Source organism: Rousettus aegyptiacus, unplaced genomic scaffold (genome assembly GCF_014176215.1).
Source record: "Rousettus aegyptiacus isolate mRouAeg1 unplaced genomic scaffold, mRouAeg1.p scaffold_m13_p_2, whole genome shotgun sequence".
NCBI classification, from domain to species: domain Eukaryota; kingdom Metazoa; phylum Chordata; class Mammalia; order Chiroptera; family Pteropodidae; genus Rousettus; species Rousettus aegyptiacus.
The window spans coordinates 51,638,699-51,657,698 of NW_023416295.1; the positions used below are offsets into that span (position 1 = coordinate 51,638,699).

Here is a 19,000-nt window from a genome sequence, read left to right on the forward strand (position 1 = left end):
GTTAGAATGGGTCCGTAAACTAGCAGTCACACTGCAATAAACATCTCTTTGGTTGATTAGGAAAAAAAATTATTTATATAGACTGACATGGTGCTGTGTTCTTTTCATATTTAATATTCCAATGGATTCTTGTGTCTAGGTACACTTTTACTGGAATATATACTTTTGAATCCCTTATAAAAATTCTGGCAAGAGGCTTTTGTGTAGGAGAATTCACTTTCCTTCGTGACCCATGGAACTGGCTTGATTTTATCGTCATTGTTTTTGCGTAAGTACTACATTCAGTTTTTTCAAATGGCACACTCATGAAAATTTCAGACAACATCATATTTCAGTAAGAACAGAGCTTTAGAGTCTGACTTTCTCTACATGTCTTGGTTGTGTTTAAAGAAAACTGTAAGAAAGCTAGTCATTTACAGGCAGATATTAATTTTTTTTGAAAGAGCATTTCTTACTCAAAAGTATATGACAGCATTAAGATTGATCATCTTCCTCCACACCCAGCACTTGATGGACAGTCCATGTAGTGCCAGTTAAGTTCACACTTTTTCCAAGTTCTTATTTAAAAACTAATAAAACCTGTAAGAATCACAGAAAAAACTCATGCCTTCAATTATAAATATGATTCTCTTTTTATTAATCTTTTATAAGGATTGTCACTGCATATGAAACTTAACATTAATGTACTGTATGTGTATCACCTAGGCTTCCACAGTTTATTTTCAAGGGAAAACTATTACATTAACATAGAATTTTAGCATATTCATATTACTACCCATCTTCCAGATATATTTGTCAGAAATATATTTTTTTTAAATCTCAGACCAAGGTACAATATTTTTTGCTCCATCTTTTTGAATTGTGAAAGTAATGCATGTTCATTGGAGGAATTTAGACAATACAAAAGGGTCTTCAGATTTCTAGTCTCCAATTCTCTCGCCCTTGTCCTGCCTCCCTTTTCATGATGAAATGTGACTGCTGCTGTTCCACCTACCAACCTGCTGACAAGACAGCACTGTGTCAAGCAGGGCTGCCTCAGGGGGTCTTCTTTTTCATTGAGGTAGAATTTACATACCATAAAATTTACTCTTTTAAAGTATAAAATTCACTCTTTTAAAGTATAAAATTCAGTGTTTTTTGTATGTTCACAAAGTTGTACAACCATCATCACTGTATTTCCAGAATATTTTCATCACCCCAAAAAGCAGTCACTTCCATTTCCACCTTCCCCCAGCCCCTGGGAACCACTCATATGTTTCATCTCTATGAATTTGCCTGCTCTAGATATTTCATATGAATTGAATCATACAGAATGTGACCTTTTGTGTCTAGCTTCTTTCAGTTTGCATATAGTTTTCAAGATTTGCCACTGATGTTTTATAGGATTATTAAATATATCACCACAATGTTGAGGTCTAATAATTGAAGCATTTAATTGCTTATTTAGGCAGTTAAGTGTATGAAATAGTTTTAATAACATTTGTATTTTGCTCGCATCAAATAAATCAAATCAAATTAAATTAAATTAATTATGATAGGGAAAAAAAAAAGACTTGCAGAACCATACCTTTAAATAAGACATTCCACACATAGGAAATACCTTGACTAAAGGCACAGGTAAGTATCATAGACTCTATCTAAATTTTGAATAACTCTGATTTAATTCTACAGGTATTTAACAGAATTTGTAAACCTAGGCAATGTTTCAGCTCTTCGAACTTTCAGAGTATTGAGAGCTTTGAAAACTATTTCTGTAATTCCAGGTAAGAAGTGATTGGTGTGAAGCACTAGGCCACTTATAACTCCAACTATCTGGGAGTTGTTCTTTGTTTGTGCGTGTGTTGTCACTGTGTTTGTGTGTAAACTCCCTATTACAGATATGTGACAGAGTTTGTGGACCTGGGCAATGTCTCAGCGTTGAGAACGTTCAGAGTTCTCCGAGCATTGAAAACAATTTCAGTCATTCCAGGTGAGAGTGGGGTTAAACACTGGGGCTGACTTTGATCATTTGGACAAAAGAAAAGAAAAGCTTTCTTTTTTGCAATTTCCATTAAATTTAATTTCTTGTTTTTCAGAATCCTTATTAAAAGTCAGCCTTTGAGTTTAATCAGTTGCATGGGTCTTAGAAGATGAAGATGGCCAATTGGCTCGTATCTCAACTTGAAATTTTCCCTCCTGTCTAACAGTTCATTTTCCATTTTGCTTATTCAGGAATGAAAATTTCAATTGGTTTTAATTGCTTTTCATGTAGATCAGAAAAGAGAAAAATATCAGCATGAAGGTACTGCATGACATATTATTTTTTTATCTTTCCTCAACAAACCATTTCTTAACTGAAAATTAGTAAGTTGTCACTATATGTGCAATTCAGCCTCTTCTTTTTTTTTAGTGCCATTATAGAGATATGGTTTGTTTGACAAGCATTTACTGAATTAGAGCTTTCAAAAATTATTCTTTACAAATGAGTGTGGATATGTTTCGAGCAACTAAATTATTGTCGATGATTTGGTTACTCTTTGGAAACATTTTACAATTTTTAATTATTTGCTATAATATGTAGAAATAAAATACATATAAAACAGCAAATATACCTTTTTGACCTAGTGGGCTTTTTTCGAATTAGGTTATTTTAGGTCATTGATTTGATACGATGCATGCTTTTCTAGGAAAGCTTGTTTTTGTTTATTTCTCATTCAGAGGCTTTACTTCATTATGAACACCTCTTTTATCCCCCATATTCAGGCCTGAAGACTATTGTGGGAGCCCTGATTCAGTCTGTGAAGAAGCTCTCAGATGTCATGATCCTGACTGTGTTCTGTCTGAGCGTGTTTGCTCTGATCGGGTTACAACTCTTCATGGGCAACCTGAGGCACAAATGTGTGCGGACTGCACTTGAAAGTAATCAAACATTGAACATATCAGATACCCTTGAAGAAGATGACTATAGAAGTAAGACTATTGCTATAGTTGTTAATAGGTTGATATAAGGCTAAAAGCATTGGTTTCTTTTTATATAGTGTTGCTTTCATTTTAATTATTTCAAAATTATTCAATTATGTAGAAAGTTGCTACAGTGTGAATTTGGATTATGTTATATTTTTATAAATCTGCCTATTTCTAAACTTTCTAGCAGTCCTAGTATTGAAAACATGAGCTATTTCCATAATTCTCAATTTCTATATGATAAAAAAGAATAAATTTGCTCTAGAGAAACAAATTTAGCTATGAACTAATACTGTTAACCATTACATTTCATCATAAGATATGTTTATATACTATAGCTTTTTTATATAATTCATAGTTATTTTTATTTTATAGTGTAATTTATTATGATAATATAATTATATTTATATGTTTACTATAGCTATAACATATTTATATTAATCATAATGTAATGATACTATTAATTATCACATATTAAAATGTCCGTCTCAATAGTATTTCTAAAGATTCATATAAAGCAGAAGTTTACTTAGATTTATTAATACAATCCTTATATTATAAGCAGTGATGACTTTCATGGTTCTTTCTAATGACTTTCCTCGAACTAGCTAACGTATCACACTAACGTTTAATTTACGAACTAGTTTGGTAGATACCATATGAAACAATCTGTATTCATAGTCCTAGAAGTCTGCTGAATTCACAACATATTTTACAGTATGTTACAGAAAACATGAACTGCACAGTTTCTAAACAATTATCCTCTAAGTTAGTTTCTCTCACTGAAGCTGTTGATTAGTTTGGGTGAGAATGAGATCAAGCAAGATTATGCTTTCTGTCTAACATCTGCAATATGTGTGTATGATGTTGCTCTCACATGAACTCATAAACCTTAGTAGATAATTAGGTCCAGAGGAAGGGTGAAAATTAAGAAACCTTTCAGGTGTATGTGCCTGTGACAGAAGGATATTAGGGAGTAAAGGTCAGGATTCTCCTTGGATAATAAAGAATATTATACATCATTTTATTTTTACTTTACTAAGTGTGTATTTTTCCAATCACTGTGAAGATAAAAGCAAATAAAACCTAGCTAACATACTATACTATACTATACTATACTATACTATACTATACTATACTATACTATACTATACATTAGTTAACTTAATACTATAAATACTGTAATACTATACTATTACTATAAATAGTTAACACTGTAAATAAGGAAAACAAAGAAAGCCTAAAGCAAGATACCAGGTTTTCAAGTAAAATATTTAATGTAATTTTTTTTACTACCAGCCTTTGATAAGGAATTTAACATATTTTCTTTCCTTTTTTATCTTTACTCATTTTTCCAGTTTCTGATTTTTATTAATATGATCTTAAATTTTATTTGCAATTTCCAAATAATTCAACTCCTCAGTTTATATGCCATAGAAGTAATATATCCTACGAATTAGTTTACAACTTTTACTTAAACTTAATTTTTTTTACTAGGATCACTACCATTCCTTTTATTCTGATTTTTCATTCCATTACTGAATGTGTAATCTGAATGATTCTTTTAACCTTCTGGAATTGTTTCAAGCATTTTTTTTTTTTCAAAAAAGTAAGAGCCTTTGAATTTTGCAGTGTATCTTCATATTGGCTTTATACATGAGTATCAGCTTAGCTAACAATTGAATTTTATTCCATAATCCTTTCCCTCAATTCTGTACATTATTCTTGATTTTATTCTGCAATATAGTTTTAAAGAGAAGATGTTTATGTCAAGTTTGACTTGGGTTTCTTAAATATTTTCTATGTCATAGAAACCAGGTCTTACTATAATATTCATTCAGGCATTCATTTATTACCATGTGTTCATTACATGCTTCCTTAGAGCTATAGGAATGAAAATGATAGCCTTAGCCCCTGTTTTCACAGAGCTTATATTCTAGTGGGAATGAAAGATTAAGAGTAGGGGACAGACAAATAGACAAAAATGTTGCAAGTTTCAATAAATACTGTACAAAGAAAATAATCTCAGAAGCTGAGATACCAATTAAATGACAAAACCTCTCTGAGGAGGTAACATTTAGGAGTAAAACTAAAGGATAATAAGAAGCCATAAAATAGTGTGCGTGTGGGTAGGAGTGTGTGTATGGGGGTTGCTATTTGAATTAGAAGAAATAGCATATGGATAGGCCCTGCAGTATTAGTGTTTACAAAATAGAAAAATAGCAGTGTGGTTAGACTTTAGCAAAGGAGAGACAGAATGGCAACAGAGAAATTAAGAAAAAAAAGATAGAGTCATATCATGAAGAATATTTTAGCCTATGGAAAAGAGTTTGAATTTTACTTTAAATACAGTGGTTTTAATCACTTGGTGGAGAACTGCCATATGATAGGGCAAAGGTGGATGGTAGATTGGAATAATGAAGACCAAGTTAGAATGATGTTTCTGTCACCCAAATAAAAGTAAATTGCGACTTCATCTAGAGGATGGTGGGAATTGAAGGAAAAAAAGGTGAGTTCAAGATAAAATCTAGAACTTGCTGACATTTTCGAGAAGAAGGGAGGCTTCAGGATGTCTTCTAGGTTTCTGGCTGCACTAACTGAATGGGTGGCTATGGGAAATGAGGGAAGGGTTTGTAGGGAAAGTCATTATTAATCAGTTAAAATTGAGATGCCATTGAGGCATCCAAGAGGAGATATAAAGTAGGCAACTGTAGATTTAAGTATAGAGATCAGAGGAACTGCCTGGTTTGAAGATATACACTTCAAAATAATCAGAAGAAAGGAAAGAAGGAAGAAAGGAAAGGAAAAAGGACAGGAAAGGAAAGGGAAGGGAAGGAAAGGGAAGAAGAAGAAGAAAAAAAGGAATATGTATACTTATACACATGCCCTTCTGAAAAACCCTAATGCTTATAAGAAGGTTGAGAATAGGCAACCTCGTATTTAAAGCATATTTGGCATTTAGGAGATGCTCAACTCCACAACCCTAGTGTCTAAAATACAGGTAGAGGGGAGGACCCAGAGCTGGACATAGTAAAGTAAGAAGCAAACAAAGATATAAATAGTGAAGTCAAGAGAAGAAAGAATGTTGTGGGAAAAAAGGAGTGCTTGTGGTGAATGATGCTACAAGATCAAGGATAAGGTTGATGAAGATGGAGAAATATACATTAGTTTAAACACGAAAGTCATCGGAGACTTTCCTGAAAAAATTGTAGTGAAGTAGTAGGAGCACAAAGTCCGACTGAGGTGGTGACGGGGTGAAGAAAACATCAGGGAAGAGAGGACAGAATGTGTAGACAATTCTTCCAAGAAATTTGGCTGTAAAGAGAAGCAGAATACTGGGAGAAATGGCTAGCATTTTTTAAAAAGATAGATTTTTATAGAAATGAGTAAGTATGGGTTAATAATTCAGAAGAGAGGGGAGAAGTCAAGTCCTTGAGAAAGCGGAAGAGCAAAGGGGAGAGACATCTCCACCACGGAAGCAGAAGGAAAGATGAAGGAGTAGGCTGCAGAGTTATCAGAAAAGATTAAGTTAAACCCAGTGGCTTTTATTTCCTCAAGAAATATGAGATGGGATAATTGTCTGGGAGTGACAGTCTGCAAGTTTGAGGAGAATGCACTAAATGGTCACCGTAGGGAATGGCACAGTTGTCTATTTTAAGTGTCCATTTGATATTAGAAATCATTTATTTAAAATATAATCATTCACTTGGGTGTGAAAAATTCTCCAATAACATTCAGGCACTTGAGAGCAAGTATGGAGAAGGTGGATGCTGGATTATGTGTAGGATTTGAGTTCTGCTAGGTTAGTGTAATAGCCTGAGAGAACTGCATGGAAGTTGAGGAAACTACAAGAATGACGATAATGAGTGCCCATGGATTCTGAATTGGACAAGTGGTGAGGTAAACGAATTGGAATTCTCAAAGATATCAAAGAATTATAATGGTAAACACAACCTACATAGAAAGCCTAAACATATTCTAAAACCGTTTTCTTGTGCCTACAGCAAAGCCTTTTTAGAGGTGGTTTTTAAATTCATTATCAAAAAATAAGCCTATTGTCTAGCTTCATGTTTAAAAACATACAATTTATAGATTTCCCTCCGTGCTGTGTGTGCTATCTACTTTGATATTCGTGTATCTTCTTTCTTGCTACTATAGATGAAGGAAAGATTCATTTGCACAATTTGTACCTTAATTTCTAGTTACTGTTGTCTAGTTCTATTGAGATAAAGGGGGTTAGTTTCTAACTCTTTTTTTCAGAATGTTTGATATTTAATAGAACAGTTCTTGGAAGAACCACAGTACTGGTCTGTACTATTGTCAGGGCTGCTCTTGTCTCCTTCATGTATTCCGCTTTCCTTGTGGGGACTACATTTCCCAGAATGAAATATATCATTTGCAGCCACTCTACCTCTACCTCCCCCCCTGCACTAGTTTTCTGAGTTGACTTATTATCACCCCTTGGTTGAGGAACAAATCCTTGACTCTGAAAGCCCAAGCCATACATAGCTACTACAAGGTGTCTTTTTGAGCCAAGTCAGATAAAGCTAATCATATGTAGGTCATCAATTATGTTTTACTGTTATGTTCCATTAGCCTTGAAATTAATAGAAAATTTCCCCAGAATCTGCACTAAATTAGAGTTCCAGATTTTTGTTGTGTGAATTGTAATTTTCTATTTCTTTTTCACCTCATATATATTTTACTGTTGAGACTTATTCGTTACTACCTATGCCTTTGCCATTATACTGCATTGCATTTATTTAACAACTTTATTGAGGAATAATTCACATACTGTAAAATTTCCCATTTTAAAGAATATATATAGTTCAGTGTTTGTTGTTATAGTCGCAGAGTTGTACAACTATCATCACAATCTAATTTTAGAATATTTTACCTTCCTCAAAAGAAACCCTGTATTCATTTGCAGTCACTCCCCAGCCCTTGATAACTACTAATCAATATACTTTCTGCCTCTGTGGATTTACCTGTTCTGAACATCTCATGTAAATGAAATTATTCAATATGTCGCCTTTTGCATCTGGCTTCTTTCATTTAGCATAATTTCAGGTTTCACCCATGTAGCATGTAGCAGTATCTCACTCCTTTTTAGTGCTAAATAACAGTCCATTGTATGTACGTACTACATTTTGTTTATTCATTCATTAGCTGATAGATGTCTGGGTTGTTTCCTGTTTGTGCTGGTTGTGAATAATGCTGCTGTGAACATTTGTGTGTAAGTTTTACTGTGGACATATATATATTTTTTGCATTACATTTTCCATTTACATGTTAACCTTAAATTCTCTTGAGGCTAACTAGCCTAATAATTTAAGTCTAGTTATTTAGGAATTGTTTAAATTGTTCCACAACATCAGAGTAAGCTACCCTAGTTGCTTTACCTTTCATCATCCTTGTGCTGAACTGAGTATATTAGCCCTGCAACATGCTCATACACGCAGCTCTAGAGCTCTTTCTTATAAAACAGCTCCTCGAGGATTGGTAAACATGAACCCCTGTTACTTTCAAGGATAATTCTAAAGCAATCCTTTCATAATAAAAATATGGAAGTTTATGTATAAAAAATTGCATCTTAACCTCCTCCCTTCTCATTCTGCCATGCCTACTCTCTCTGAGGCACAAGATTTTTTTAAAAGTTGTTCATGCACCTTCTCACCTAAAATTTCACCTCAAACTTAGGCTTTATTGTTTTATTTATGTCCTCTAAGATTTGTATATTTCATGTAAGACAAAATAATGATGTGTAAGTCAGTCAGTCTTATCTGAAATTGTGTAACACTTTAATAATGATAGCTGCTGCTCTTTGAGCAGCTGTATAGAATGTGTGGATCAATGTGTAAAGTGCTTTACATGCAATATCTCATATTTATGCTATACCACAACTCCACAAAGTGGGTATCCTTATCCATGTTGTACCGATGCAGTAACTGCATCTTCAAGTTACAGTAAGATAATTCACTTACACAGGAAGAGGTGGAAGCAACATACAAATCCAAGTATATCTGACTTCAAAGCCTCTTCCACTATTATTCCAAAAGCCTCCTAATAACTACATCTTTATTCCTTTGACTTGAGCTCAATAGGAAGTTAGGGCCTTATATAAAAGAATGAATTTTTTTTTTTTTTTTTTTTTTTTAGTCCTTTATACCCTTATTGTGTATAGTTGGATCAGCCCCTCTCTTAAGATTAAGTCTTCATAGTGACTGGAGGAAGAGATGATGAGTTCCTTTACACCAGAAAATGGGCACAAAGGTACCATGAAAAAGAAAAACGTGCATTTATTTCACTTTCATAGCCTCAGCATTCAGAATTTAGTAAGTCCTGTAAGTGTTGATTGGTGAATCAACAATGGGAAAATTTCCAAAAACAAATTTTGTTCACTTACAGTGTTGCCTTGCTGACTCCACCTCTCCTGGGAGTCAGTAGGGGGCCTCCCTTCTTCCCCTTCCCTGTCCTAGCTAAACTTTCTCTCCGGGTTTACTCATGAAGTCCCATCAAGTCCACCTTCTTGATGATAACTCTCATCTTTAAATATCGCCATCCTTGATAACTCTGCTGACCTCAAGACTTTTATATCAATCCACTCACCTACTTTACAAATATCGTTTAATTCCTAATAATCATTTCAAACAAAGAACAGCTAAAACAGATATCCTGGGGTTATTTTTTTTCAGGCCATTTCTTACCCTAGTCAACCTCATCTCAATAAATGGCATCACCATTTTCCCAGTTGATACATTCTTTTCTGCACACCCCCCACACACTCTATCGGCAAATCCTGTTCACTCTATTTCCATCCCCTTCTCTCCATATCCACAGTTACTCTCTGAATTGTAGCCATGACACCTCTCACTATAGTCGCTCAACTAGTATCCCCACTTCTACACTTGCTCTCCTATGTAGTCCATGGTCCGCAAAGCAACCACAGGGACATTTTAAAATGTTAATTATTATCTCATATCTCTACTTTCCATTTCTATTACTTCTAATCATATTTAAAATCCAGATTCCTTTTCATGACATGCAGAGCTCTTTGCACGATCTGGCCCCTACTTTCCTCTGCCCCCACAGTCCTCCCTATTCACTACACTGTAGCCAGGCTGGCCATATTGTTGTATCTTCCATACACCAACTTCATTTCTGGGCTTTTGCTCTTGCATTTTAGTCTGCCAAGATTATCTCATCACTAGGGCCTTTGAATGGCTGGCTTCTTTGTAGCATTTAGGTCCCATCTCTTTAGAAAAGCCTTCCCTGACCATGTTTTATTACATTGTGTTACTTTATCTTCTTTAGGACATCGATCATTATCTAAAAATACCTTGTATATTTATTTATCTACTTGTTAAATGTCTTTCTCTATCCCTAAACTCCACCCTTACCTAAACATAAAGAGAGCTTCATAAAACTAATGATTTTGTTATCGTGGTTATCATTGTATTTATTGTCTGGCTCATAAGAGGTTATCAATAAACATTTGAGGGAGAATATAAAAAATGAATGCAAATTGCCTGGGATCTGGCTTAAATGTATGTGAATATGTCTATATTAATGAATTTACCTGCTGTATCACTCATAAGGCTTATCTTCTATAACCTTATATTGTTCAATTTCTTCCTTAACAGAATATTTTTATTACTTGGAGGGATCTAAAGATGCTCTCCTTTGTGGTTTCAGCACAGACTCAGGGTACGTAATATTCGTTTTTAGTCTATAGGCTACAAAAAAGGAAAAAACATAATTAGTTTGCTGGTAAGGACCTTTGATTCTATATTGTTTTCATATATTTCATGGCATGATTTGACTCATTCTGTCTTATAGTGGGTCCAGACTTTATAATGTTTATAGTTAGTACATACCTTTGAAAGCAAGACTTGGAGGTGGTGCTCAAATTAAACAACGTGCATATCATGTAAATCTTAAGAAAGTAGAAAAAAAATGATTACATAGTTCTTACTTCTTTCTGGAAAGAAGTGACAAAATTAATTTTCCTTTCCATCCCCAAATTCTACTCATTCTTCAATCAAGTATGACTCATGGATGACTGAATGCATTGATATTTTGGCCACTCTAAACAAAAGCGTCCCATGGACGTGGGTAAAGACAGTGTAAGAATCTCATATTAATGCAAATACCCATCTTGCTGTTTCTTCTTCGCACCACTTCATTCTGCTGCAGGACTTTTGTTCTCATTCTCCCCCTGCCCCTTCACCAGGTTCGGTGTGCACAAGGAACACAGAAATAAGCAAGATAAGGTTGCTGCTCCTGCAGAGACCTCAGAACACTGTGTTTGTTTGGCATCATAGGTACCGTGCCACCGATTTTAGAAAAATAAAAAGTCTTAAAGCTGCAAATTTTTATCAACTTACATAATTGCTGTATTTTGACATATTTAATTCTGATTCACTCCAAGAATAATTCGGAGAAACGAATTTTTATGAGAGGTCTATATGTCAATTTTTACAATACAAGAATGATATTTATATGACATCTGGTGACAGTTTCCAAGTTTTGATAGTGATAATAATTAGCAGCTACCATTTATTAAATTCTTTCAATGTGCACAAACTAGGCTAGGTAATTTGCATACATTATCTTTTTTAAACCTAATAGCAATCTTAACCTTCTGAGATAGGTGTTATTATCTTGTTTGCACAGAAAGAGAGTACTAGGACTTGGAATTTAAGTAATTCGACAAAGTTAACAACTTGTCAAACCCAATTATTCCTGAATCCAAATAATGTGTTCATAATCATTGTTCAATATTGTCCCCCTAGAAAAGGAATCTTGAGTTTCCCACTTTTCTGTGGTATTATTTAGGTTGTATCCTGAAGATACTCTGATTTGTGATATTCTTTTTTGCTTGTAGTCAGTGTCCAGAAGGGTACACATGTCAGAAAGTAGGCAGAAACCCCGACTATGGCTACACAAGCTTTGACACTTTCAGTTGGGCCTTCTTAGCCTTGTTTCGGCTAATGACCCAGGATTACTGGGAAAATCTTTACCAACAGGTGAGTGCCAAGAGAAGCATTCATTGCGTATCTAATGTATGTTCCTTATAGCTTTATATATGTAGTTTATTCAATTTAGAATGGAGAAAACTCTATTGTCTTATTACTAAAATTAGACATTTTCTATTTTCAGTACTATTAGAATGGATAGTTCTTTAATCATAAATTATTTTCTTATTTTTTCTGGACTTATTTGGTCTTTAAATATCTTCCCCCATTTGTGAGTAAATAACATCCCATAGGGTCCTAAATAAAACAAGAAATATACTGTAATGTTCTCTCATACCTCTCTCACACACACTGTGCTTTCCACACATGCCTTTCTACTTGAAGTTACCTAAACATCAGGCTCTTGTATGCTTGCCATACTTTAGCTTTTAAAGTTCTATATACAGTTGTTATGGACTGAATTGTATTCCCCCAAATTCATATGTTGAAGTCCTAATTCCCAGCACCTTGGAATGGCTAGATTTGGAATTAGAACCTTTAAAGAGGTAACTGAGTTAAAACGAATCTGTTAGGATGGGTCCTAATCCAATCTGACTGATGTTCTTATGAGAAGGGGAAATTAGGACATTAGTGAGAGAGATGCCAATTGAAGAGAAAATGCCATATGAAGACTCAGTGAGAAGGTGGCCATCTGCAAGCCAAGGAGAAAGGCCTCAGGAGAAACCACATGCCAACATTTTGGTGTTGGACTTCCAGCCCCCAGAACTATGAGAAACATATTTCTGTTGTTTAAGTCACCTGATCTATAGCATTTTGTTATGGTAGCCCTAGTGAACTAATAATACAAGATTTAAAGACTCGATTCACTTCTTTAAATTTTCTTCTCCCAACTCAGTTGCTCCTTGCTCCAGACTTTCATGCCCTTTGAATATTCTCCAGTTTATACCATTCATCTCTTGTATGGTAATTGTTAATTCTCATGATCATCTCCTCTAACTTGAATGTGGATTCTTAGCAACTTACCCCAAGATGAAGGAGACCAAAAACGATTACTCTGTATTAAATTTAACAAATCATTTTTCTCAAATTGCCACAGATACTTCTTTTGGCCTGTTTTATGTTTGCTTAATTATAAGTGAATACAGAAATCATATAAAAATATACTTCACAGGAAAAAAGAAATACAAATGGCTTTTTAAAGTATTCATAAAGATACTCACCTTTACTGCAAATTAAAATGAGTGCAGATTTTTTTTACCTGTCAGAATGACAAAGATCAAAAAGTAAATGAAAAGAGAGAGGTACTGTCTGACTGACATATGTGGAGACGGATGTTCTTATACATTGCTGAGAGCTACTAGAGAGAGTAACATGGGAAATTTTATTAAAATTATAATTAATATGCCTGTTGACCTAACAATTATATGTACTAAGAAGTTATCCAATAGAAGACATCAATAACTGATGGAAAAAGGAATTGAGTAACTAGGCATCAGAGATAGGAGAAAGAGACTTATTTCTCATTGAATATCTATACCCTTTGAATTTTTTATTTATTATATTTTTAAACTTTTAGTGAACGTTAATTTAAAATAAATGTAAGTTTATACTATAAGGTATAAACTTATCTCTCTTGTGTGAACATAGTACCTCATCATTAGTACTTCTTGTTAAAGATAGAATTTCATTAGTAAAAGGTACTATAGAAATTATCTGGTTTTGTAATTTGCAGATGAGCAATGCAGCTAGTTTTTGAGTAATTTTCATACTGGGGAAAACTTTTCAGGATTATTATGCTTAATAATAATCAAGAATCATACTTAATTTTAGTACAAATTTAACAGATTGCTATATCCTTTGTACTGGAAATGTGTGTATTTTAATACTGATTGTTTTCCATGAAGATGTTTTAATTCTTTTATATTTTTGTTACATGAAATTGTACAGAACTTCCCAAATCACTCATGCCAAATAGGCCATTCAAGTTGAAATAATTTACTACAAACAAACTTTGTGTTATTAAAATAATTATTTCCACTCTTCCCTAGACCCTGCGTGCTGCTGGGAAAACCTACATGATCTTCTTTGTGGTGGTGATTTTCCTGGGATCCTTTTATCTAATAAACTTGATTCTGGCTGTGGTTGCCATGGCCTATGAAGAACAGAACCAGGCAAACATTGAAGAAGCTAGACAGAAAGAGTTAGAATTTCAACAGATGCTAGATCGACTTAAAAAAGAACAAGAAGAAGCTGAGGTATTGTTATTTGGTTTAAAATTCTTCCTAGAAGTACAAGGGCAAAAGGGAACAACAGAAGCTCCTCGGCCAATGCTAGGACTTCCCCCAGGGAGATTTTCTTTAATGGATTCCTTTATATAAACTAAATTCTCATTTTGGTAAGGTTAAAGGAATTGACTCTGGATTGACTTACAATTGACATTTGACCTATTCCAGCTTCTCCCATAATCTGCTCACTGTGGTACAGAGAATGTTCTAAGCTGTTCCTAAACCTGTTACCCACAATTCCTCAGTGTTTATGGCATTATGAAAAGTCCCAACACATGATGTATTTCTCCAGAATAATTGTACCATAAATGTTTAGGGAAGATTATTTTAATGTTAAAGTTAACAGATGTTCTATGGGGTAGAAAGAAAAATGCGCATCATTTTTTTTTTTAATTTTGCAAGGATTTTTAAGATAATATGTAAGATGTTAAAAAATCATACTTACAGTTGTGGTCATTTTAGGCTAAGTCAAAAATTCTTGAGGATCTCCTCAATCTTTTCTTCTAAAGAGTATTTCAGTGGAAAAAGTTTGAGGTCTATAATAAGAAAACCAAAATTTAAAATATTCAGAATAAGTCTTAAAACTCGTTTGATGTTTTGACCTACTTAAATCTCTTCAAGGAATCTAAGCTATTAGGGAGAGAGTAGTAACCACTAATGATAGAACCTTTGATGCAGAAGGATGTTCAGTGAAGTATCTATAATATTAAAAATCAGAAAGCATTAAAATTTTTGAAAATTAGAAAATTATTAAGAGGACTATGATATTTTTGTTGTTTGGAAGATACAAAACATAATTTTATTCAGCCATAGAATTATATGTTTTAAGAATATGATAGGAAAATATCAATATAACAATATATTAAGTAGGAGGATACAAAATTGAGTATAAGATATAAGCAATTTAAAAATTATATATATATATAAAATAAGACTTGAAGAAATGTTAACACCAATTATTTCTGGACTGTAGGATTATGAATTATTTTTATTTTTTATTGACTATATATTTATTTTCTTAAGTTTTACAGAGATTTATTATTATAAAGGCACAGGGAGCATTAGATTATCTCAGCAGTTTCCTAGGGAACCCCTCATTTTCTTGAGATAGTATCCTGTAATAATTATTTTTAATTTTCAGACAACTTGTTTTTCATTAAACTATAGAGTGCTTTATTCTTTTGATAATATTGAGTTAATTACCTGAACAAGATACACAAATTATCTTATCATATAGCTTAAGTTTTATATTACAGAATTACTTAGTAAAGCTTTTACATATATTATTTAAGATTGCTTTACTATAATATAGTAATAGTATGTAATAGGTTAATTTTAAAGCACAATGGGACTTTATTACAAAGCAAGAGAAGCAATAAATATATATTTTGTAAGCTCTCTGGTCATAGTGTACAGAAAATGACATTACTTCCTGAATAAGAAACATGAGTATATAAACAATATAATTAAAATCATGGTAGAGAGGTGCCGTATCATCAAACTTTATAAGTGACTCACTATATGTGTGACCTCTGAGTCCCACAGGCAATAGCAATCGCAGCAGCTGAATATACAAGCCTTATTATGGGCCTCTCTGAGAGTTCTTCTGAAACATCCAAACTGAGCTCTAAAAGTGCTAAAGAAAGAAGAAACAGAAGAAAGAAAAAGAATCAAAAGAAGCTCTCCAGTGGAGAAGAAAAGGGAGATGATGAGAAATTGTCCAAATCAGAATCAGAGGAGAGTATCAGGAGAAAAAGTTTCCACCTTGGTGTTGAAGGTCACAGGCGAGCACGTGCAAAGAGATTGTCTACTCCTAATCAGGTACCCCTGACTCTATCAAATGTATGTCCCCAGAGGCAGGATTATAGAGCCAACTGTTCAATTCTGAGAGGAGAGCGAGTTACTTCAGTGGTATGTTTTTGGGTAAAAACCTATTGATTGCTGGGCATTTATGGTAAGAACATGGGTGTATGTAGTTTTCCATTTAAGTTTGTAAGAAACTTACAGTTTTGGAATTGTCATATCTTCTCAAATAAACAGATTTTCAAAACAAAATATTCATGAGAACCATTGTAAAAATAGAGAAGTTATTTACACTTACATTAACTTTTATATTTTTATTTAGCCTATTTCATAAGTCCCATATTGATTAAAAATTAACCTTAGGCTAAGTTTTTCTTTTTTCTTCACTACTTTGGTAATGTATCACCTGAACATCACCTACCTGAGCTGAAAAGTTTGGAGACATCTATTGATAGCCTCCACCTGCAACTGCATCATATACTAACATCTAGTCCCATAGTCAGTTATTTCTGCTTATGTAGAATTTCTCTTTCCTTTTCTTTCATTTTCTGCCGAAACCTCCATATTTCAGATCTCTTTACATACAAACCTCCAAGAGGAACCATTGCTTTTATGCTCCTTAATACTTCCTTGTTTTCCATTGCACAGCCCTTCCAAATCATTTTTCTAAATCAAAACTATTCCTCTACTCAAACACACAAAAAAATCTCCATTGAATAACTACTGACTAGAGAACAAGACCCACATGTTATCTATCCACGCCATGAATGGCTTCAGTTTCATTTCCCGCCTTTCTGTACCTTCATGTACACTTAGTCCACCATGATTTTTCACTCTCACCTACATGCCCCAAACTTTCATGCCTTCAATAATTAGCACACATGGTTTTCTCTTAGTGGGATTATTTTCTTTCTTGTTTTTCCTCCTGGCATAGTACCACTCATTCTTCACTCATTTCCTCAGGTGCCACCCATCCCTCAGAGTTTCCTTTGTCCTCTCCACTGCCCTTCATCAGCACTTCCATGCCCCACTCACAATTACTATCTTTCTAATCTATGTCCTCGTTTAGAATTCCTAGCTTCTAACACTTACGTCTGTAAGAACCTGTCAGATATGCATAGAAATAAAAGAATCCCTGCCTTTCAAAGATTTCATAATTTTGTTGGTGAGACAAAACTTGAATACCTGCAATAGCAAGAAAAATAAATATGACAAGAGCAGTCCAAGCTAGTTTCAAGGCAAAGACCTTGTTATACTAATTTTTTATCTCTCACTATACCTGCCACTCTGTCCTTTACATATTAAGTACTAACATTTATTGAATTAGATATTTCCAAAGACTATGCATTCAGTTTAGTTTATAGCCACAGTTTATCCTGAACATGAGTCACGTAAGTGTGACCTCTTCCCCTCTTTGGTATTGGGCAACTTCTTTTCCAAGTTCTAATATTTTATGACTTTGTAGACTCACTAGTATTAAAAGGTCTTTCTTAAGACACCTTAACTGAGCTCTTAGTGTGTAAGGTGAAGTTTTAAACAATGGAATGCAAAGAAGCATACAGGTATTAACACCAAATTATTTTTTAAGTGATATGTTCTTTATAGCAAAATGAATGGTACAGAAAGTATGGAGAGGCCAGAATAACAGAGAGCTGCACAGCAGCAAATAATGCACTTGTATTTTTAGGTGCTTTAGCAGACACATGTCATTTTTTCTTTTTTCTGCAGTCACCACTTAGCATTCGTGGCTCCTTGTTTCCTCAAAGGCGCAGCAGCAGAGCAAGTCTTTTTAGTTTCAAAGGTCGAGGAAGAGATCTTGGATCTGAGACTGAATTTGCTGATGATGAGCACAGCATTTTCGGAGACAATGAGAGCAGAAGGGGCTCATTGTTCTTGCCCTACAGACCTCGGGAGCGGCGCAGCAGTAACATCAGTCAGGCCAGTAGGTCCCCCCCAATGCTGCCGGTGAACGGGAAGATGCACAGTGCCGTGGACTGCAATGGTGTGGTCTCCCTGGTTGATGGACCGTCAGCCCTCATGCTCCCCAATGGACAGCTTCTACCAGAGGTGATAATAGATAAGGCAACTTCTGATGACAGCGTAAGGACGTTTTAAATAGCTCAGGCATGGCTCGGCCCTTATTCTTGCATCAGTCAATCTTTCTGCTGGAGGGGCCTTCTCTGGTCCTGTGAATGGCTCTGCACTTTGCAATACTCTGTCTGTAGAAACATACCTTTAACCCATTAACTTAATCATTATACATAATTCAAAATAATTTAAAAACCCATTTTAAAAAACTGAAGTATAATTGAGGTGTACAAGATGATTTGATATAAAACCCCATGTTTAAAAAAGATACTTATCTATCGATATTATATTTGAAGATTATAAATCATCCATTTAGAAAACAATTTATAAAAATATACATCAGCACAGAAAGTACTTTGATAATGCTGATCTCATTAGTTGATAATAGGCTCCATTTTTATAAGTAAATTTGGATTAGTTACCAACTTTTGCTATCTTTTTCAAGTCACTATTTAATATATATCTTATTGTGAGGGATCTTATTTGAGTTATTAATGATAGTAATAATAATAGCAAATGTACTTAGTATTTGCAACAGTCCTATGAACTTATATATTGTTATCTCTGTTTTACAAAGGAGAAACTGAGGCACAGAGAGATGAAGCTAATAAATGGTAATGCTGAAGTTCAAACAGAGGCTCTCTGTTTCAGAGCGTGTACTCTTAACCACCACAATTCATCTCTCTCCAATGTATGATATGCTTCTTGGAAATAATTTAGAATAGCTATATCTTTCCACATACATAAATGAGACTTACTATTTTTATTAAAAAAAAATACTCTTTGGTCTAGAGTCTGTGACTAAAAAACAATATCACAACACACATAATGCAAAAATACACATGTAAAAACAAAAACTAAGAAACCATTCCAAAATCATAATTTCAAGAGTTTAGAGGTCAT

General features: G+C 34.0%; 1 protein-coding gene and 1 long non-coding RNA gene across 6 annotated transcripts in view; one reads left to right on the forward strand and one right to left on the reverse strand.

Annotated features, from left to right (window-relative positions):
• SCN9A (sodium voltage-gated channel alpha subunit 9) overlaps positions 1–19,000 on the forward strand; it is a 125,180-nt gene that overhangs the window by 51,830 nt on the left and 54,350 nt on the right. The window contains exons 5-12 of the mRNA XM_036236646.1: positions 140–268; positions 1,672–1,763; positions 2,743–2,949; positions 10,587–10,650; positions 11,831–11,972; positions 13,970–14,176; positions 15,752–16,027; positions 17,738–18,109. Coding sequence (XP_036092539.1) covers positions 140–268; positions 1,672–1,763; positions 2,743–2,949; positions 10,587–10,650; positions 11,831–11,972; positions 13,970–14,176; positions 15,752–16,027; positions 17,738–18,109 — 1,489 coding nt within the window. The remainder of the gene's footprint in view (positions 1–139; positions 269–1,671; positions 1,764–2,742; positions 2,950–10,586; positions 10,651–11,830; positions 11,973–13,969; positions 14,177–15,751; positions 16,028–17,737; positions 18,110–19,000) is intronic.
• Positions 1–19,000, reverse strand: part of LOC107521036 — a 128,463-nt gene that overhangs the window by 16,016 nt on the left and 93,447 nt on the right. For 2 of the 5 annotated variants that reach the window (XR_004955639.1, XR_004955638.1), the window contains exons 4-7: positions 15,725–15,842; positions 14,652–14,742; positions 13,142–13,179; positions 10,523–10,679 (exon numbers count right to left, since the gene is read on the reverse strand). This is a non-coding gene — a long non-coding RNA (uncharacterized LOC107521036). Of the gene's footprint in view, positions 1–9,142; positions 10,680–13,141; positions 13,180–14,651; positions 14,743–15,724; positions 15,843–19,000 lie in introns of those variants that run through there. The other 3 variants (XR_001599489.2, XR_004955640.1, XR_001599494.2) reach the window with 2 other exon arrangements.